The sequence below is a fragment of the Delphinus delphis genome, chromosome 18 (assembly GCF_949987515.2).
Source record: "Delphinus delphis chromosome 18, mDelDel1.2, whole genome shotgun sequence".
Lineage (NCBI taxonomy): Eukaryota > Metazoa > Chordata > Mammalia > Artiodactyla > Delphinidae > Delphinus > Delphinus delphis.
Genome location: NC_082700.1, coordinates 63,745,865 through 63,767,709, shown reverse-complemented (window position 1 = coordinate 63,767,709; position 21,845 = coordinate 63,745,865). Strand labels below are relative to the sequence as shown.

At 39.9% G+C, this 21,845-nt stretch overlaps 1 protein-coding gene across 4 annotated transcripts in view; it reads left to right on the top strand.

The window, feature by feature from the left end:
* The window catches only part of LOC132413649 (ATP binding cassette subfamily C member 4 (PEL blood group)), a 215,017-nt gene that overhangs the window by 179,065 nt on the left and 14,107 nt on the right, over positions 1 to 21,845 (top strand). For all 4 annotated transcript variants that reach the window (XM_059995730.2, XM_059995732.1, XM_059995733.1 and 1 more), the window contains exons 27-29: positions 13,302 to 13,391; positions 15,272 to 15,444; positions 15,877 to 15,982. In XM_059995730.2, coding sequence (XP_059851713.1) covers positions 13,302 to 13,391; positions 15,272 to 15,444; positions 15,877 to 15,982 — 369 coding nt within the window. The remainder of the gene's footprint in view (positions 1 to 13,301; positions 13,392 to 15,271; positions 15,445 to 15,876; positions 15,983 to 21,845) is intronic.

Genomic DNA, 21,845 nt, shown 5'->3' with positions numbered 1-21,845 from the left:
ATTTTATATCCTACAACTTTACCAAATTCATTGATTACCTCTAGTAGTTTTCTGGTGGCATCTTTAGGATTCTCTGTGTATACTATCATGTTATCTGCAAACAGTGACCGTTTTACTTCTTCTTTTCCAATTTGTATTCTTTTTTTTTTTTTTTTTTTTTTTTTTGGTGGTATGCGGGCCTCTCACTGTTGTGGCCTCTCCCGTTGCAGAGCACAGGCTCCAGACACGCAGGCTCAGCAGCCACGGCTCACGGGCCCAGCTGCTCCGCGGCATGTGGGATCTTCCCGGACCGGGGCACAAACCCATGTCCCCTGCACCGGCAGGCGGACTCTCAACCACTGCGCCACCAGGGAAGCCCGCGATTTGTATTCCTTTTCTTTCTTTTTCTTCTCTGATTGCTGTGGCAGGACTTCCAAGACTACGTTGAATAATAGTGGCGAGAGTGGACATCCTTGTCTTCTTTCTTAGAGGAAATGCTTTCAGTTTTTCACCATTGAGAATGATGTTTGCTGTGGGCTTGTCGTAGATGGCCTTTATTATGTTGAGGTAGGTTCCCTCTATGCCCACTTTCTGGAGAGTTTTTAACATAAATGGGTGTTGAATTTTGTCCAAAGCTTTTTCTGCATCTATTGAGATAATCATATGGTTTTCATTCTTCAATTTGTTAATATGGTGTATCACATTGATTGATTTGTGTATATTGAAGAATCCTTGCATCCCTGGGATAAATCCCACTTGATCATGGTGTATGATCCTTTTAATGTGTTGTTGGATTCTGTTTGCTAGTATTTTATTGAGGATTTTTGCATCTATATTGATCAGTGATACTGGTCTGTAATTTTCTTTTTTTGTAATATCTTTGTCTCATTTTGGTATCAGGGTGATGGTGGCCTCATAGAATCAGTTCGGGAATGTTCCTTCCTCTGCAATTTTTTGGAAGAGTTGGAGAAGGATGGGTGTTAGCTCTTCTCTAAATGGTTGACAGAATTCACCTGGGAAGCCATCTGGTCCTGGACTTTTGTTTGTTGGAAGATTTTTAATCACAGTTTCAATTTCATTACTTGTGATTGGTCTGTTCATATTTTCTGTTTCTTCCTGGTGCAGTCTTGGAAGGTTATACCTTTCTAAGAATTTGTCCATTTCTTCCAGGTTGTCCATTTTATTGGCATACAGTTGCTTGTAGTAGTCTCTTAGGATGCTTTGTATTTCTGTGGTGTCTGTCGTTACTTCTCTTTTTTCATTTCTAATTTTATTGATTTGAGTCCTCTCCCTCTTTTTCTTAATGCATCTGGGTAGTGGTTTATCAGTTTTGTTTATCTTCTCAAAGAACCAGCTTTTAGTTTTTTGTTTTTTTTTTTTTTTTTTTTTGGCCGTGTTGGGTCTTCGTTTTCTGTATGAGGGCTTTCTCTAGTTGTGGCAAGCGGGGACCACTCTTCATCATGGTGCACAGGCCTTTCACTATTGCTGCCTCTCTTGTTGCAGAGCACAGGCTCCAGACACACGGGCTCAGTAGTTGTGGCTCACGGACCTAGTTGCTTGCTCCACAGCATGTGGGATCTTCCCAGACCAGGTTTTGAACTCATGTCCCCTGCATTGGCAGGCAGATTCTCAACCACTGCGCCACCAGGGAAGCCCCCAGCTTTTAGTTTTATTGATCTTTGCTCTTGTTTTCTTTTTTTCTGTTGCATTTATTTCTGCTCTGATCTTTATGAATTCTTTCCTTCTGGTAACTTTGGGTTTTATTTTTTCTTCTAACTCTAGTTCCTTTAGGTGTAAGCTTAGATTGTTTGAGATTTTTCTTGTTTCTTGAGGTGGGCTTGTATCGCTATAAACTTCCCTCTTAGAACTGCTTTTGCAGCATCCCATAGGTTTTGGATTGTCGTGTTTTCATTGTCATTTGTCTCTAGATATTTTTTAATTTCCTCTTTGATTTCTTCAGTGATATCTTGGTTATTTAGTAACGTATTGTTTAGCCTCCACATGTTTGTGTTTTTTACGTTTTTTCCTTGTAATTCATTTCTAATCTCATAGCGTTGTGGTCAGAAAAGATGCTTGATATGATTTCAATTTTCTTAAATTTACTGAGGCTTGATTTGTGACCCAAGATGTGATCTATCCTAGAGAATGTTCTGTTCGCACTTGAGAAGAAAGTGTAACCTGCTGTGTTTGGATGGAATGTCCTATAAATATCAATTAAATCTATCTGGTCTATTGTGTCATTTAAAGCTTCTGTTTCCTTATTTATTTTCATTTTGGATGATCTGTCCATTGGTGTAAGTGAGGTGTTAAAGTCCCCTGCTATTATTGTGTTACTGTCGATTTCCTCTTTTATAGCTGTTAGCAGTTGCCTTATATATTGAGGTGCTCCTATGTTGGGTGCATATATATTTATAATTGTTATATCTTCTTCTCGAATTGATCCCTTGATCATTATGTAGTGTCCTTCCTTGTCTCTTGTAACATTCTTTATTTTAAAGTCTATTCTATCTGATATGAGTATTGCTCCTGCAGCTTTCTTTTGATTTCCATTTGCATGGAATATCTTTTTCCATCCCCTCACTTCCAATCTGTATGTGTCCCTAAGTTTGAAGTGGGTCTCTTGTAGACAACATATATATGGGTCTTGTTTTTGTATCCATTCAGCAAACCTGTGTCTTTTGGTTGGAGAATTTAATCCCTTCTCGTTTAAGGTAATTATAGATATGTATGTTCCTATGACCATTTTCTTAATTGTTTTGGGTTTGTTTTTGTAGGGCCATTTCTTCTCTTGTGTTTCCCACTTAGAGAAGTTCCTTTAGCATTTGCTGTAGAGCTGGTTTTGTGGTGCTTAATTCTATTAGCTTTTGCTTGTCTGTAAAGCTTTTGATTTCTCCAACAAATCTGAATGGGATCCTTGCCGGGTAGAGTAATCTTGGTTGTAGGTTCTTCCCTGTCATCACTTAAAGTATATCATGCCACTCCCTTATGGCTTGTGGAGTTTCTGCTGAGAAATCAGCTGTTAACCTTATGGGAGTTCCCTTGTATGTTATTTGTCGTTTTTCCCTTACCGCTTTCAATAATTTTTCTTTGTCTTTGATTTTTCCCAATTTGATTACTATGTGTCTCAGTGTGTTTCTCCTTGGGTTTCTCCTGTATGGGACTCTCTCGCTTCCTGGACTTGAGTGGCTATTTCCTTGCCCATGTTAGGGAAGTTTTCGACTATAATCTCTTCAAATATTTTCTCAGGTCCTTTCTCTCTCTCTTGTCCTTCTCGGACCCCTGTAATGTGAATGTTGTTGCGTTTAATGTTTTCCCAGAGGTCTCTTAGGCTGTCTTCATTTCTTTTCATTCTTTTTTCTTTAGTCTCTTCCACAGCAGTGAGTTCCACCATTCTATCTTCCAAGTCGCTTATCCGTTCTGCCTCAGTTATTCTGCTATTGATTCCTTCTAGTGTAGTTTTCATTTCAGTTATTGTTTTGTTCATCTCTGTTTGTTTGTTCTTTAATTCTTCTAAGTCTTTGTTAAACATTTCTTGCATCTTCTCGATCTTTGCCTTCATTCTTTTTCCGAGGTCCTGGATCATCTTCACTATCATTATTCTGAATTCTTTTTCTGGAAGGTTGCCTATCTCCACTTCATTTAGTTGGTTTTCTGGGGTTTTATCTTGTTCCTTCATCTGGTACATAGCCCTCTGCCTTTTTATATTGTCTATATTTCTGTGAATGTGGTTTTTGTTCCACAGGCTTCAGGATGGTAGTTCTTCTTGCTTCTGCTGTCTGCCCTGTGGTGGATGAGGCTATCTAAGAGGCTTGTGCAAGTTTCCTGATGGGAGGGACTGGTGGTGGGTAGAGCTGACCGTTGCTCTGGTGGGCAGAGCTCAGTAAATCTTTAATCCGTTTGACTGCTGATGGGTGGGGCTGGGTACCCTCCCTGTTGGTTGTTTGGCCTGAGGCAACCCAGCACTGGAGCCTACCTGGGCTCTTTGGTGGGGCTAATGACAGACTCTGGGAGGGCTCATGCCAAGGAGTACTTCCCAGAACTTCTGCTGCCAGTGTCCTTGTCCCCACGGTGAGCCACAGCCACCCCCCGCCTCTGCAGGAGACCCTCCAACGTTAGCAGGTAGGTCTGGTTCAGTCTCCCCTGGGGTCACTGCTCCTTCCCCTGGGTCTCGATGAACATACTACTTTGTGTGTGCCCTCCCAGTGTGGAGTCTCTGTTTCCCCCAGTCCTGTCAAAGTCCTGCAGTCAAACCCCACTAGGCTTCAAAGTCTGATTCTCTAGAAATTCCTCCTCCTGTTGCCGGACCCCCAGGTTGGGAAGCCCGACGTGGGGCTCAGAACCTTCACTCCAGTGGGTGGATTTCTGGGGTATAAGTGATCTCCAGTCTGTGAATCACCCACCCAGCAGTTATGGGATTTGATTTTCCTGTGATTGTGCCCTTCCTATTCTCTCATTGTGGCTTCTCCTTTGTCTTTGGATGTGGGGTACTTTTTTGGTGAGTTCCAGTGTCTTCCTGTCGATGATTCTCCAGCAGCTAGTTGTGATTCTAGTGTTCTTGGAAGAGGGAGGGAGAACACGTCCTTCTACTCTGCCATCTTGGTTCAAGGCTGGGTTTTTTGTTTTTTTAAATACTCTACAATCATCAGGCCACCAAGGGAAGCTGACTAAAACATATACCTTCTTGAGGTGAGAACCACAGAGAAGAGACACGATTAAAGAGCCAGGCAAATGTACTTCCTGGAATGTGGGTATGATGAGCTCTGAAATGCCTGGTTAGTAGGAAGCATATAGAACACGGCACCCAAAGGAAGTAGAATGTGGACTCGTGTCTTATGACTGAGTTCAGGTGTTGCTACCTACCGCTGGCCTCCAAAATACGTGGAATTACTCTAAGTACTTTTGAAATGAAGACAATCCTGTTAGATCACAATGACATGCCATCTCACACCCTTTATGATGGCTGCTGTTTAAGGAAAATTAAAAACAAAAAAATAAGTGTTGGTGAGGATGTGGAAAAATGGGAATCCTTGTGCACGGCTGGTAGAATGCAGAATGATACAGTGACTGGAAAGCACTGTGCAGGTTCCTGAAAAAAGTTAAACATAGAATTATTATATGATCCAACAATTCTAATTTACGGTATAAACCCAAAATAATTGAGAAGGGAATGTTACACAGATATCTGTACATGCATGTTCATACCAGCATTACTCACATTAGCAAAGAGGTGGAAGCACCCCATGGTCCATTGACAGATGGATGGATAAACAAATGTGGTATATAAACAACGGAACGTTATTTGGCCTTAAAAAGAAAGCAGATTCTGACACATGCTACAGCACCTTGATGACATTATGCTCAGTGAAATGAGCTAGTCACAAAGGACAAATACTACTTACATGAAGTACATACAGTGGTCAGTTCATGGGGACAAGAGGTAGAATGGTGGTTGCCAGGAGCTGCCAGGACAGGAGAGTGGGGGGAGTGGGGAGTTGTGGGTTTTTTGTCTGTTATTCTATTTTTTAACATCTTTATTGGAGGAGCTGTGGTTTAATGGGTACAGAGTTTCAGGTTTGCAAGATGAAAGGAGTTCTGTAGCTGGATGGTGGTGATGGCTTCAACAATGTGAAGGTATTTAATACCACTGAACTGTACACTGAAAAATGGTTAAAGTGGTAAATTTTATATGTATTTTACTGCAAGTTAAAAAAATTATGTATATAATGATATATATGTTTTATTATATATCATTTATTATGTATATAACAGTTTCCCTTTTAGAAAAAAATGGAAAGAAATTTTCAGCATGTAGAATCCCTGCATTTGAAGATTCCCTCTGGCTATTAGATTGGTGGCTTAGTGATAAATGTAGAAAATAAATGATTTTAGATTCCCAACTTTTAAATTTTGATTGTACCCATCTCTGAAATGGGCCAAATTCGATTAGTTTGCAGAAATAATGAGCATGTCTGTAAAGTGCTTTTATGTTCTTGGATGAAAGGAATGTGAAACGTGCCCTGCATTACTTCTAATGCTTCTTAATAAGAAAAGTTGTATGCTTGTGTACATAAAAGAACTCTGTAAATAAAGAAATAACATTAGATGATTCTTGGCTCTGCCGGTAATGTTTTGGAAGCACATCTGAGCAAAGACTATAAACATACCTTGACATCACCAGGTTTTGGTTCTGTTCCATCGGTTTCCACCCTACTTTTCTGAGTATGCTCTATGTATACACTCCAGACAGTGTGCTTACAAAACAGTGCTAAGCTTTGTGTCCATGTAGGTAAACATCACCAACCATTGTAAACACAGAACCCTTTTTTTTTTTCACTTTATATCCCTTTGTCTCTGAGGTGCAATGCTAGTTGATTAAAGAGAGAGTGTTTGTGTAATGGGTCCCAGGAAATCATTCGGGAGGCAGCCAGGGACAGAATGTTTAAGAGTGTAGACTGAGTGTCAACATGACCCACATTTTTATTCCTGCTTTGCCTCATACGAATGTGGGGACTTGATGTAGTCACTTGGCTTCCGAGTTTCAGTGTCCTCGCCCTTAAACTAGGTCTAGGAATTAATGTCACATGGATTTGTTGTGAAGATGTGACTGGATGAGAAAGTATTTGTGGCCCATGCCTGGGTTTTGGGAACGCTCAGTCAATGGTAACTATAAGTATTCTTAAGGACTGTGGCACTGGCCTTTTAGGTATTATTTCTATAAGACGTAACACATTATGGAAAGGCTTTGTTCTTTTCTGTTTAATGTTTTTGTTCTTTAATTTCTGTTTATGTTTTTGCGGTCCTTGGTGATTTTCGTTACATTTATTTACTGCTTATAACATAAACCATGTTATTTATATACATTTAAAGAGTGAAGCAAAAGAAAAAAAATCAACACAGTAGCAGTTTTAGGGGAAAAGCACAGCCACGAAAAACCTACGTAATGTGTTTTCTCCAAGGAATAAGAGGAAAGAATATTACTTTCTTGTTTCTTTTGATTTCTGGCTTCCCTCCCACCAGGTTCTTTCCTGACTACCACCCTGTACCCCACTCATACTTTCCAGTCCTCCACCAAGACCTCCGGCATTTTTTCTCAGTCCTCCCCACGTTCTCGACTGTTTTCTTCCTCTCCTTGAGGACAGGGCCTGTGTCTCTCATTTCTGCTGCTCTAGTGCTTGTTGCCGGCCTTGATAAGTTGCACACGTTTTAATAAGAATTCCTAACATTTGTGGAATCCTTAACACGTTTTAGCCTCTTTCTCTACCATCTCCCACTTAGTCCTCACAATTTTCTAGTTATCCTCATCTGACAGATTAAAAACTGAGGCACTGTGAGCTTAACCCACTTATCAAGTAAGCGGCAGAGTCTGTATTCACATTTATTTTAGGGAGTTTCTCAACTCCAGACCCTGAGCAGCTAACCACTCTGCTGGCGACTTCAACATGCTGTTGACTGCAGTCACAGTAGAGCTGCTTCGTATCATGATTTCATGTACACACACACACACACACACGAATAAAAATTTCAAAAAGTATTATTTCTCTTGTGCTCTGCACTCTAATATTTTCTATTATATCCCTTCTATTCTAGTTAATATGAATGATACAGTGATGGTCACAAGGCACACAATGGACTTCCTGATCCATTGGTTGCGCCTGCATTTTGACAAACACCACCCCTCACTGTCCCCCTGTTGGGCTGGGCTCCTGGTCATTGTTAGCACTACGCCAGGAGCTTCACTGTTGTTCCAGATTCTCACAGGAGCCCCACAGCGTTATCCCCATTTTACAGTAAGGGAACTGAGTCTTGGGAAGATTAATAACTTACCCTGAGTCTAATCGCTAATAAGCTGTAGAATCAGAACTGTCTGACTGCAAATACATATATGTATATTTCAATATATGTTTGTTGTACTGAATGATGTTTTCGTGTGAGATTTTACCCTTTTTTTTTTACTACCACCCCACTAAAAAGGATTCCCAAAACCATCACAAAAGTTAACAAGTGCAGAATAGAGCTGAAAGATACTTCTCCTTGTGCTATGTCCCGCTTTTGGACAGTATCAATTTAGAAACACATTTATTCATTTATATGTCATGGGGTAATATGTGTCAGGAGACGATACTCAAAACCTTAACTGCAAAAAGCTTGCATCCCTCTTCTCCTAAAATGCATAGGAAGAAGTGTTGCTTATGTCTGAACACCGTAATTTAGGGAACGTTAGAAACTGCCAGCAGATTCTGCAGATTCAGGGAGTCCAGGGAGCCCAGTCCTGCTTCTTTGAGTTGTTCCGCTGTGGTGGGCCAGGCCCACGTCCTCTCCCCTGGCTCCCTGCTCTCTGTGATCCTGGGTGCGGCAGCGGGCTTCTGGGGTGATCTCTCTCGCCCAGGCTCATCCCCATTACTGTTGACCTCACCATGAACAGGTTAGAATTGGAGGAGATGTGATAGTACCAAGACCTGCAGAGGAATCAGAGGCAGGAGAGTGGTGACATAGACAATGAATCCTCGACTCCTGGATGGAACTTTCAAAAACAAATACCATATTCTTAATAAGGCACTCCTCAATCCGTGTTCACAGTTTCAGGAATAAGCAAAAAATGAAAGCACTTCCGAAATAATTTCCTTAAACAGAACAGGTAGCGGAATTGTACATGGCATTTTTGCTCGTGATATGAAGTAGTTAGGCTTGTTAGAGAGGACAAGATGAGATTATATTCGGGGAGCAGATTGCTCATCTGAAGGGATCTGGAAAAACAGACTTCAAAACCTCTTTGGATGATCTCTACACCTAGAGCCCTTTATCCTCTTGGCACAAAGAAAATGTTTTTAGTTGAAGAGGGCTTCCGTGCAAATTCAATATTTATGATCGCAGCCCAAGGGTTGGCACAGATCAGCAGCCATCATCGTTATCATGATTAAACAGATTCATTTTTTATATTTAAAAGTTTTCTTTTCTCAATCAAGTCAACAGCTAGGTATTTTTTAATACAGTCCAGTCTGCTCTTTTGGTATTTCTGTTCCCTGAGCTTTCTTCAGTAGGTTGAAGATCGTGAACCAGAGCTGTCTCTCAGACTTCTTGCTGATTACCTGGTTTTCTTTCCCTTTTTTTCTTGTTGAGAACAAAACTGAAAGAGAGAAGAGGTGGCTATGCTGTTACTAGTAAAGAAATACAACTGGATTCTAGCCTAATGCAGTCGGCCCTTTGTCTCTGACACTGAAGTCTTCATTAAATCCCTTGGAACTGCTCCCTGGAGCCCCTGAAAGAGGACTTTACAGGACTTAAATTCTCTTTCCTTTGTTGGAGAACAATGTCCTTTTCTCCTGAATGTGGATGATGATCAGTTCATTCAGAGGCTACAGGATTTAGGGGGGAAAAAAAAAAGGAACCAAAATGTAAAGTGACTTCAGGTGATTCTCTTATCCTGGAAACAGGGAGATGAGCTTCCCCTTAAGAAGAGTCCTCAGATGAGAAATGAGAACATAGCTTTAGGACTGGAGGAAACAGCAGCAGTAGCTACTTCTTTTTTTTTTTTTTTCTTTTAAATCAAAGTATGGTTGATTTACAGTGTTGCATTAGTTTCAGGTGTGCAGCAAAGCATACATTCAGTTTTACGTATATGTATTTAGCAGTAGCTACTCTACATATACTTTAGTAGAGGACAGTTTCCTGGTTTGGGACTGAAATGATTAGGGGAAGGATTGTGCTTTATCCTCCCATGTTTGTAACCACTTGTACAGTTTTTTGTCTTGGTCCCAGGGCATTTTAACCCTCTGAAGGTTAGTGAGTAGGATTTCTTTGTAAGATAATGAGAGGCTTGTCTTCCAGCAGCGTATACAAAAGGTCCGGTAAGACTGCAGTTTTCAGTCTTACAGATGTGTCGAGGGATTATCAATTTACTATATTAAATACTCTGATTCAGAGTGGCCAATTTGGGGTTACACGCCTAATATGAACTCGTGTTATGTTAGTAACAAGGAAAAAATTACTACTGAATATGGCACAAAGGGTTACATGTAAAAAGTATCAACTTTAAACCTTGATGAAAAACAGGTTTGAAACTAATGCTTCATTTAAAATACTACGTTAAACAAGAGCATGTGTTTTTGAGTGTGCTGTGCCACCTCTTATTAAGTGAGGTTTAGTTGTGTCCCTTCAGAAAAAAATATTCTTAGGCTAATAATTTTAGTGTATATTTACATGAAGTTTGTATATCCTGCCATAAATCTCTACACTGAAGTGTTCTGCATGCAAACATTTCTACAACACTTACTTAGACAATTAGTTTATTAACTTCATTGCTTCGAGGTGGGTACTTTAAATAGTAGTATCTATCAGAAATGATCATTAATTTGACCCTTATCTGCCCTTGCAGTATGTGTCTACAGTGAGCATTTTATTACCTTTTGTAGATAATATAATGTTTTCTCATTTGGCAAGTGGATGAAAGAAGAATGAGTAGAAACCAAAATGAACACCATGCATAAAACACACTGACATATTACAACAGACCTTGTTCACAAATCGCCTGCTGGCTTTAAAGAAAAGTGTAGCTTCAATCAGTTAATGTTTTAGTAAATCATCCTTTTCATTCAACAAGTTTTGATTGAAATTTTACGGATTTTGAAATATATATTGGGCATGTCCTAACAAAGAGAAATATTCTTGTATAGAAAACAATTTTCTTCCATTTAGTGCTGCTAAATAAAGAAGTGAAATTTCCAAATATATCCTTTTAGACTGACAGTACAGACTTAAGTGGGCACCCCCTCGGCCCTTAAGGCCTACAGAGTGTCTGAGGACTCTGTTTAAAGGTTAGCGTCATCCAAGTTCAGGCGTTGGTCAGGGGTTCAGAAATGAGGGACTCCTCTTCTGCACAGAATCCCGTTTTAGTCCCCTAGTCTTTGGAGAGACTCATGCCCTTCAAAGAGTTTCCTAAAGAGAAGAAGGTGAGGGAAGTGACAATAGAGAGAGGCCCTGATTATGAAATAGGTGATTGAACTTTATTTATTTTTTAATTTATTTTATTTATTTTATTTTTGGCTGTGTTGGGTTTTGGTTGCTGCGCACGGGCTTTCTCTAGTTGCGGCGAGCGGGGGCTACTCTTCGTTGTGGTGCGCAGGCTTCTCATTGCGGTGGCTTCTCTTGTGGTGGAGCACGGGCTCTAGGTGCTCGGGCTTCAGTAGTTGTGGCTCGCGGGCTCTACAGTTGCAGGCTCAGTAGTCGTGGCGCATGGCGCACGGGCTTAGTTGCTCTGCAGCATGTGGGATCTTCCCGTACCAGGGATCGAACCCATGTCCCCTGCATTGGCAGGCGGATTCTTAACCACTGCACCACCAGGGAAGCCTGTGATTAAACTTTAAATGAGGTCCCCGTGACTGCTCTCTTGAACCACCAAAACCGCACTTCACAAACGTGCTAGTACCGTGAGCCCTTTGATTGTTCAAGGAAGAAAGGTCTGTCTTTTAAAAAGAGGACAATTTATTTCATAGATTAGCTTAAGTAATGACTCTGGAGTGTACTAAGAAAACCAGGTAGGCACTTCCTCAAAAACTTAGACCTCTTACCGCATGTGAATTTGGTCTATGAGAAGAACCTGAAGGAAAAAATGTTCAGGTTGTACAAGCCCTGTTGGCCAAAGAAATGGTCCCGTTGTTACTACAAGCAGACACCCTGTCTCACTTCTCCCAGTTGGGCTCAATCCAATTAATTCCTAAACCTGGCCTCTTTCAGCCCCTTTATCTCCTCAAACACCAGTCCTTGAAGAGTCCCTCATTTGGGGCCTCAGAGTAGCATCCTGCCCATGGTTTAGAGCCTTAAGTGGTGAATGTGGAGAAGACTCAAGGGAGAGGGTGGCATACTGGGGACCGGCCTCCCCTCTTCTGGCCACATCGTTAGTGTAAACCTCATGGTCACAGATAAAAGAAGAAAAATCGCCTGGCTTATTAGAATCTTAGAGTTGATAATTACAAAGAATAAAAAACTTTTTTATAAAACTCTGAAGTAGAATGATAGTTATTCCCCTGATGAGGAACTTGGGTCTTGGGTTTTTCAGTTCAATTCAGTAATCATTTTGAAACATCGTATGACCAGTGATTTCAGTGCTTTTGGAGTGTATCAGCCACTTGATCAACTTTGTGCAAAGAGAGCTGCCTTTATAATGTCTTCAGTTTTGGGTTTTGCTTAGGCATGCATCTTTTCCGTGGCACACCCTGTGTTTTCATGCATTTCTCTCTCACCAGACTTAAAACTAAGACAATAGGGAAAGAACGGACTAGAGGCTCTCTTGAGTGTCATTCTTCTTGGCTAGGGAAAAGAAATGTCTTCTTTCTTCTCAGGCTTTTGTGAAGTGAGGAGGAATAGTCCAACCCCAAGACCATTGGGCTCTTCTCTGTTGCCAATAATCTTGTGCCCTGGCTTACTAGAGCCTTCCAGAAGAAAACTTAAATGGCCTACATGAGTTTACATACAAGATTCTCTCTTGAAACCCAGCAAGAGGCATATATTTGCAGAGTAATTTCCTTGTGGTTCCTCCTGAAGCAGATGAATAGGAAGAGCTATTTAAATCAAAATAGTTTCATTATGACACAGGTCACAATGGGTTTCAGGTCCTCCTGGCCTTGCAGTTAATAGTGAGGTTCTGTGAGCACGTAATCCTGATGCACTGGTGAGAGAACATGGGGATCAGCTGATGCCGAATCAGAGGCCAAATCCTCATGAACCAGAGGTGCCACAGGCCCCAGTAGCTGACATTCTCTTTGCACATATGGAGATGTTCCATTCACACATGTGGAGAGATTCCCTATCCCTGAAGGCTGTTTTAGGAATGAAGAAAATATTCCAGTTCAAACGTGCAAATATTTAGCAATTCTGCTTTGAGCCACAAACTTCAACTAATCATGCTCTTGGCATTTTCCAGTATCCTACCAGGATTGGCAGTTAACTTATATAGCTCTTGATGTAACCTTCCTCAAATAATTATATCCTCTTTCCTTTTCGTTTGTTTCTGTTTAAGTAGCTATTATTACCAGGAAGGCATTTTTTAAAAAAACTCAAACCTTTCTCTCTCTTCTTCCGTTTCTTCTTCAGGTGATACACTTCAACACTTTCTTCTGTTATTAGTGTTCAGTGGTCTGGAAGATATTTTGGAGCACATTTTATAAAATGGAAAGTTAATAGAGATAAAATTTTGTAAACAGGCATTTGCAACCTTATTACTAAGATTATAGTGAATTTTTCTTTTGTATTTTAATTATTTTCTGTAAGCATTCGTGTAAAATGAAAATAAGTTACAGTAATAACATTCCCTATTTTGTGGCATTTAGGAACCTGTTTTATTCACTGGAACAATGAGGAAAAATCTGGATCCCTTTAATGAGCATACGGATGAGGAACTGTGGAATGCCTTAGAAGAGGTAATTTATAAAATGTAATTAAATTGTTAACATCAATATATATGGATGGGCATCTATAGCATTGCAGTTAATTAAGGGGAGCTTATAGGTTTAACTGACTTTGTTTACCTCCTAGGAGAACACTGATGACGTGGTGCAGTTACAATGTGTGTACTGATGATGATGATGAAAACCGACAACACAATGCGTCATGCTTTTTAGCTTTTGCCCTAGAACCCAAAGCAACTAGAGAGATTATTTTGTCCTTAGCAGAGCACTAAACTAGAAGTTAAAATTATGGGTTTTAATTCTAATAGTGACCTAGTGAATTAATCATCCTAATTACCCTGCAACATTCATCTTATTCCTCTGGTCTTAGGGAACATCTACTAAGTGGATACAATGATAGTTTTTCATTATTAACTGAAAGATAATTAAAATCATACTATAATAACATGCTGTGAAGTTTTAGGAAAAAAATTGTATAAAGGTGAACTCTACATTTGGAATGTGATAATGATTATTAATTGGCAATCATGTCGTTTTAATGCTGCAGCATGAATGCAGGTAACAGAACCCTGGCCCTTTCGCTCAGTTTTTATATGGATACGTTCATTTCTAGAGGATTTTCTCTCATTTGTGTAGTAGGTCACTTTGGACCACTTCTTTGAATTTCCTTACTCTTGCATGAAAAGGATTTTGAATGATAGGGTGCTGATGGTTTGTATATTTTAATACTAATTATTCTGTGCATGTGCCCTAGTTCTGAAAATTGATTCTCAGCTACTGATGGCAGAAACTATATCTAGACTTCTAAACCATACACAGGTTTTTAATTCCTCATACAACCTAGTGCAGTCTTTTGCTTTTAGAAAGTAAACACTTAATAAACAGTTACTGAATATTTGCTTGATCTCTTCATTTCAGAGAAGTGTGGCTTGTTTATTTTTTTTAAAATTGCGTTTTTATTGTTGTTGTTTTTGTGTAAATCCCAGTGACCAGTTGCTCACATTGTTGTTGTTTTGAATTTGTACGTTTTGTCACTTAGTGTCGCCTCTCCGAGGTTAGCTGTGAAATCTGCAGTTCCCGTGGATGAGCTTGGACTCTGAGCGAGCTGATTCGGCCCTACAGTTTTTCCTGCCAGTAATTCTGGTTTCTGAAGGCAGATTATCTTTGGCAGTTAAAAGTTCTTTTGTTTTTTTTTTTTAAATCTTGTAGTACAGTTTAATCTTATAACAATCCACTGCTTTAAACACCATCTATACCCGTAGTCTGGGGGAAACAAAACTTTATGTTGTGTCCTGTTTTTCATGAGTTTTCATTCACTATGAAACATTAATGAAATTGAAGCAAACATCCTTGACTGGTCTAGCAGTATGGTGTTCAACTTGGGAAAGAAGCATCCCCCAAACTGGCTCAAGGTTTACTGTGGTACAGTTTGTCATAGTTTGAATTTTTTTTTTTTTTAAACCTTTAGACCTTCCAGCATGGTAAAGTGCTGATGAGATTATGTCTCTAGAAAACCATACTTCCCACAATAATTTAAAAAAATGTTTTTTCCCTGTAGTGTACTGACTCCTATCAGCCCTAAAGATCCTGTTTAGATCACATTGGGAGAAATAGCTTTCTTTTTTGAGAGACTTCCTTAACTAATCCCGAGGTGGGGTTTCTGGTGGGTGTCATGTGGCGGTGATGGGGGACAATGAGATCTTTCTGTCCTGAGTTGACTCTACCATCTTTCTCAGTGAACGCTACTTGGAAGGAGCTCTTCCCATCACCTGGCTGTACATGTAAGATACCTAAGAAGTCCTGAGGACTTCAAAGCTCTAATGTCTAAAAGGCTTGTCTCCTTCATTAGTAGTTCATTTAGGAAAATGTCATTCTTCTTTCTGTATCCACAGGTACAACTTAAAGAAGCCATTGAAGATCTTCCTGGTAAAATGGATACTGAATTAGCAGAATCAGGATCGAACTTTAGTGTTGGACAGAGACAGTTGGTGTGCCTAGCCAGGGCTATTCTCAGGAAAAATCGTATACTGATTATTGATGAAGCCACAGCAAATGTGGATCCAAGGTATGGAGCTGAGGTCCATGAAACTTGGAATCTGAATTTTAAATGTGGTAAATGGAAAACATTTAATGTCGCTGAGAAATGTTCTAAGCGTTCTGTTTTCCCCACAGATATCTCTTGATAACATTAATTGCAGAAAACAAAGGAAGAAATCAAAACCTGTTATGTGGTGTTAATGTTACTAGGCATCCTAAGAGAGCTAGATTCCTAAATCCAGCTTCTGATAGTTTCAAGTCATTTCAAGGGAAGACTATCTTACATTGTTTTATGAAAAATCTTCTAAGGAGACTTTTTATACTCAGTTTTTGAAGAACAATATTATGTCTTAAAGTATTGATTTTTTAAAACATTATAAAAATATGTGATTTTTTTTTTTAAGTCTTAAGTCTGCTATTTCTGTCTTTACTGAACTAAATTCAACTTCTTTGTTTCCAGAACTGATGAGTTAATACAAAAAAAAATCCGTGAGAAATTTGCCCAGTGCACTGTGCTAACCATTGCACACAGATTGAACACCATTATTGACAGCGACAGGATAATGGTAAGACCCTCACCTGTGGAATATCAGTCATTCCCATTTATGTTCAGTTTTGTCAATGTATCCTTCCATAGAAAACGTGATAGGAACCTCCAATAAGTTAATTTTCTCTTAAGTTTTCCTCTCATTCCTGACAGTAACTCAAGTACTTACCTACACTTTCAGAATATGCTATTAAATAATATATCCAGTAATTTCATATTTTCATATTAAAAGTTTATTTGAAATGTTATTTTTCATTAAGATGGCCAACCACGAAAATACTCCAAATCCAAGACCCAGCTTCATATTTTAGTGTTCTAGAACACAGTCATTTTTCCTTTGTCAGTTATTTTTTCAGATTTTTAGATTCCCTTAATCAAAAAATTAGCCTTTCATTTAGACTGCCAAGAGGTTGTTGGGTAAGGTTGCAGAATTTCTCAGCTGTTGGGACTTTCACAAGATTTCCTGTCAGAGGGGAGTCTGTGAGAAGAAAGGCCTAGTGAGAAAAAGAAAGTATTTCAACAGAACGGATTTAATTTAGGAAATTTTACCACATAGGAATTGGAGGCATGGGAAAATGAAAGTGAACACTGTGTAAGTAATGTTAGGAAGCAGCTATCTAGGGCAGATCTGCAGACCTAAGTAGCAAGTCTCTTTCACAGTAGGTCTGGGCACTGCACACACAGCCGACTCCAGGCTTTGGTCTCTGTGTATTTGTCTCCTATCTTCCTTCCAGATTTGATTGGCTCTGTCTTTCTTAGTAACTTAATGTTTATTTATTTCGCTGTATTTCCTTCCTTCCTCCCTCTTTTACTTCTCTCTCTCTTTGTCCTTTCCCTCTCTTGCTTGTTGAGTGTCAATATATCTTAGGGTGTGGCTTTATAAAATGATAAGATAATCATCCCTCAAAGGAAAAACCTTTGACTGCAAATAAGCCCAAAAGAATGCAAGTTATTTGGCAGGCTAACCCCCAGCCTGTGGCAATGAGCTGGTTCTACTCATCTTACAGATGATAACTGTTGTCACAAGGTACCACCATATCCAGTGATGCTGATTAGTGATGAAGTAAATAGATAAAGAAAAGCCTGCACAAGTCCTAAGAGGCAACAGATGCAGTTAACTAGTGATTTTGATGGTCCGTACTAAGATAGTAATATACAATCAGTAATGCCCAAAGTCCCTTGTGTCCATTGATAATGGAGGTGTCCCTTTTGACTTCTTGGGCAGTTTCTGGAATGTCACCTCCCACCCTACTTCACGTGCATTGTCAGGTGGGATCCTCAGTGGAGGAACTGCCCAGTCTGTCAGCACTGAAGCAGTGCCATTAGCCTCACTCCCCCGAGCTGGACGTGCACAGGAGTGAGCTCTGGGGAGGCAGACGACAGGAGTGGGGCTTCCCCAACCAAAGGGATGCTCTGGGCTCCAAGCAGTGTGTCTGGTCATCTGGACTAGCACATCACAGTAGGAAGCAGGCCCCACCAGCAGTCTTCTGTGCGGGACCAGGTGACATTCCAAGATTGCAGGACAGTGACACTTAGAAACCAGGAACGTTGTTTAGCGTGGATCAGCCTTAGTCCCTCATTTTGTGTTCTTGAATGCCAACCGGAAAAGTATCCTTTTATTTCTGTTCTTTACTTTTCGATTTGTTGGTCTCGTGTCTCAGCATTGTATTTTCCAGACTGTCCCTCAAAGCACCTTTCTTCCACAAGAAATGAATGATGCTGTGTAGTTTACCTATTTCAAGCCCTTTGTCAGTATTTCGAGGCAGCAGCAGAATGGTGGCTTGATCTCCATCCAGTTCAGTTGGGGGATCCACTGAATTTAATCATCGTTCCTAAATGTAACCTGGAGATCAATTTTTGGTTTTTGGTATTACAGCATTTATGGTAGCTGGTTTCTTTTATTGTCTAATTATTAGAAATACTGTCACCGTGGAATATAAGATGGGTTAAAGAAACAGTGAGAAGGGACAGAATTTGCAGACATGTCAGCTGGTCACTCCTAAATCTTATCCATCAGCACTTGATCCACAGGTGTGAACATCTGTATCACCTTAGCCAATCAGCTTTGTTGCCGTTATCAAAATATGTCCATTTGTTTAATGCTTTATGTACCAGTATATTCTGGTAAATTTCTAGAGTCTCAAATTTTTCTCTCAGTTTTTCTGAACAAATCCTTAACATGGTTTTACAAAGTGGTTTACAGCTCGGCCCCTCTCCACCTTTCTAGTTTTGTCTCACTGCGCTCTTTCCTTTAGAGCTAAAACCACACTGATGGTCTTTCAGTTCTCCAAATGCGGTTTTCACTCTCTCATAATTTTGCCCTCTCTTTTGATATTGGTGGCTTAGACTAAGGTGCTAGCAGTGGAAATGGTGAGATGGTTGGATTTGTGGTAGACGAAAAAACGGAGCCAAGTGAACTGTGTGATGGATCGAACGTGGGATCCGAGGGAAGAGAGAGGAGTCGATGCTGGTTTCTGGCCTGACCATCTGAGTGAATGGGGAAGAAGGAGTCCATTGGGAGAAGGGAAGTGCAAGGGTTCTCATCGGAACCTGTCACCTTCTTGATGACCAACATTGTTTTCTGTGGTGGACCTTGCCCTTCACCGTGGAGCTGCCCTTGGCACTCCTGTGTTGGGAGACCTTCAGTTTAGGGCTCCCTGGTCAGGGTCGTCGGTGATGTTGCAGGGAGGTCCCACCAGGAAATGTAAACATGGCCACTTGTTTACATCTTGGTCCAAGCTGGTTGCGGTTGCTGACTCCTTAGACCTCAGGGGACCCAAGAGACGTGCATCCCCTAGCTTCAGAGCTGGGGACTTGTCCTCTGTGGTCCCATCCACCCTAGGCGTAAACCTTTTATGTTGTTCTGGAGCTCCTGATTACCAGTTGGCTTTCACTCTTGCAAAAATCTCATAAATGATGTTCTTTCCCACACCTTTGATTTTTGTGGCAATTTTTTTTGCTTGCTTGATTTAGAAATATGGGCATACCTTGTTTAATTGTGCTTCTCAGATGTTGCATTTTTTACAACATCTGTGAAGCACATGGCCTGTGGCAACCCTAAGGCAAGAAAGTCTATCGGCGCCATTTTTCCAACACATGTGCTCACTCCATGTCTCTGTGTCACATTTTGGTAATTCTCAGAACTATTTCACATTCACTGTTTTCACTGTCATTACATTTGTTTTGGTGATCTGTGATCAGTGATCTCTGGAGTTAACTACTACGCCTTGCTGAAGGCTCAGATGATGGTTAGCGTTTTTTAGCAATAAAGCATTTTTAAATGAAGGTGTGTATATTGTTTTCTCAGTCATAATGCTATTGTACACTTGATAGGCTACCATGTAGTATAAGCATAACTTCTGTATGCCCTGGGAAACCAGAAAATTCATGTGAACCAATTTATTGTGATATTCATATCTTTGTGGTGTTCAGGAACGGAACCCCCAAAATCTGTGAGGGATGCCTCTTCCTGTTTGCTTTTCAGAAAGCCAGTGATTGTCTGTTCCTAAAGCTTTAAGGGCATAAAGACAAGTCAATGTGCTGCATATCCTGATGTTCCAGAGGGTGGGCGGCCAGCCTCCGGGGAGCGGCTGGGGAAGTGACAGATACCAATGAAGGGCCTAACCAACAGAGTTATCACATAAAGTCACGTAATTACAAGTGCTTAAGGTGTAATAATTACATTTTGTTGCACTGGTGAATACTTCTGCACAAAGTCGGATGGATATGGTTTTGTTTACTGTAAGTAAATTAAGCAAAAGGCTTGTTGGGAAACAACTGTGACCTAATTAATAGCTGTGTTTATGTGTTGGCTCTCCAAATGGATTTACCCAGTTTGGGTTCATTAAGCACCATTAATGTGTCAGGCTAAAAATTCTATTTTGCAAAGATGTTCTCTCAAGTTTAAGTTTATTCAACATGATGGAGTCATAATGACAGCTAATGGAATCTTCCTTACTTTCTCTGTTGCCACAAAACAGTGGAGCAAGACAGACAAATCAGAAATCCTCTTCCTCCTAAGACTCAACAACTATCTCTACATTAAAGGCTTCTTCCTGTAGTTTTTAGGATTAGCTGGTTGCTTGTGACCTGTTTTCTCTTCAGCCAATAGCACAGCTTTTCCCTCCAGTCCCTGCACACTCCAGTCTTCATATCACTGTGGATTCTCCCCAGAAGTGTGAGCAAAGGAAGCATGTGAAAATCTGCAATTGCTCGAACAATATTGTTGCCTGTGTTCAACATTTTCACTGTCTGCAGTTAGAGAATTCTTTGGAAATGGATGATGAAGAACCAACACCAGGGCCAGGAAACTTGGATTCCACCTCTTCTGTTTATAGACAGTCTTACGGTTTAATATTCTTTGCCTTTCTTCCTCAACTCAGACCTCTTTTTAGTAATGTTTTCCCAGATGAATGAAAACCAGAAACTATTTATCACCCCCGACAAAAAAAATTTGAAAACTGTCCTTATGCGTAGTTATTACATTGCTTATGCTTATAAGGGTCAAAATAGATCTTTCTGCCATTTATATTGTTGATCCTATTGTTTTTTGAGAGTGTTAATGTTTTTCTGCCTTTGCCTTTCTTAGATATTAGTCAATCCTGAGAACTACTCATCTCAGTGGAATCATGTATTTTAGACAATATGAAAGGAAATGAAAAGATTTCCTATTCATTCAAATTTTAGTAAATAAACTAGAAAGTTGGACAAGGACAAAATATTAATAATACTTCCCCTAAAAAATATATAAAGTCTTTATAGTCAGAGAACTCATTTCCACCAACTCTGAAATGGTGATTTTTAAAAATTGTTGCTTTTGAAGAATGGAAAATTCTTTGTTGTGTGAAGTAATTTGATATAATTATTTACTTTGTCTTTGGCATGAGAGAGACCTATGTTTTAAAATTGCATTTTTTTCTTCTTCACCATCAGGAGGAATGGTTATGCTCTATAATGCTACGCATAAGTAAAATTACACATTCAGGGCATCTAAATTGGCATGCCAAATTATACGACATTTTAGTAATTACGTGGATGTAACAGATTCAGTTATTCTTAAACTCTTTTGAGAGACCTGCTGTTAGCAGTGATTCTTAGCAGTAAAAGTTTAACAGGGAAATGGCCTTTATGAGAGTTAATAAATGTTTCCGATTGAATACCCTGGGACCAAATTAACTGTTAATACCTAGATGTGGAAGAACAACCTGTGTCCTGCTTAGAGTTTCATCGTATTCTCTTACGATACATTTACTCTAAATATGATCTAAATGAAGAACTAAGTACCACTTAACATCAAAACTGTTTTCCTAGGTATGTCATTTGGGCCAATTATTTCGGATTCTTTTTTTTCCCTCTGAAACCATTAACCAAAGCCACTAATAAGTAGAAAGGCAGAGTTAAGAGCCCTTTCCTCTTCCTTTCAGTTTCCAATTAGTGGACATATTAATGAGCAATAAAATGGGTGAAAGGAAGGCAGCTGAAGAAAGAACAAGAAGCAAGGAAAGATAATTTGTGGAAACAGATTCAGATCCTTGGTAATTCAGATTGGGCTGCCCCCGTGTGCTGTGCAGGCCGTGATCACTGGAATTTGGAGCTCAGTTTCTTAATTGCTTCTTTAGACTTATCCAAAGAGAAAATTGGATTTCTGGAGATTTTCTTCTGTGCAGAGCAATCCTGCTAAAGCTGTTTAGGTAGCCACTCTTATTGCCAGCTTTTCACTCTCAGGAGGATAAGCTACTACCAAAGCTAACTTCAAGAAGCACCTTAACCTCTCTGGCAAAAGATTCTATCCCCACTTAGCTGAAATATTCCAGGGCCCTAAGGAAATTCCGGAAGCATTTACTTTGTGTCCCCAAAATTGCTCAGATTCTGTGAAACCAACT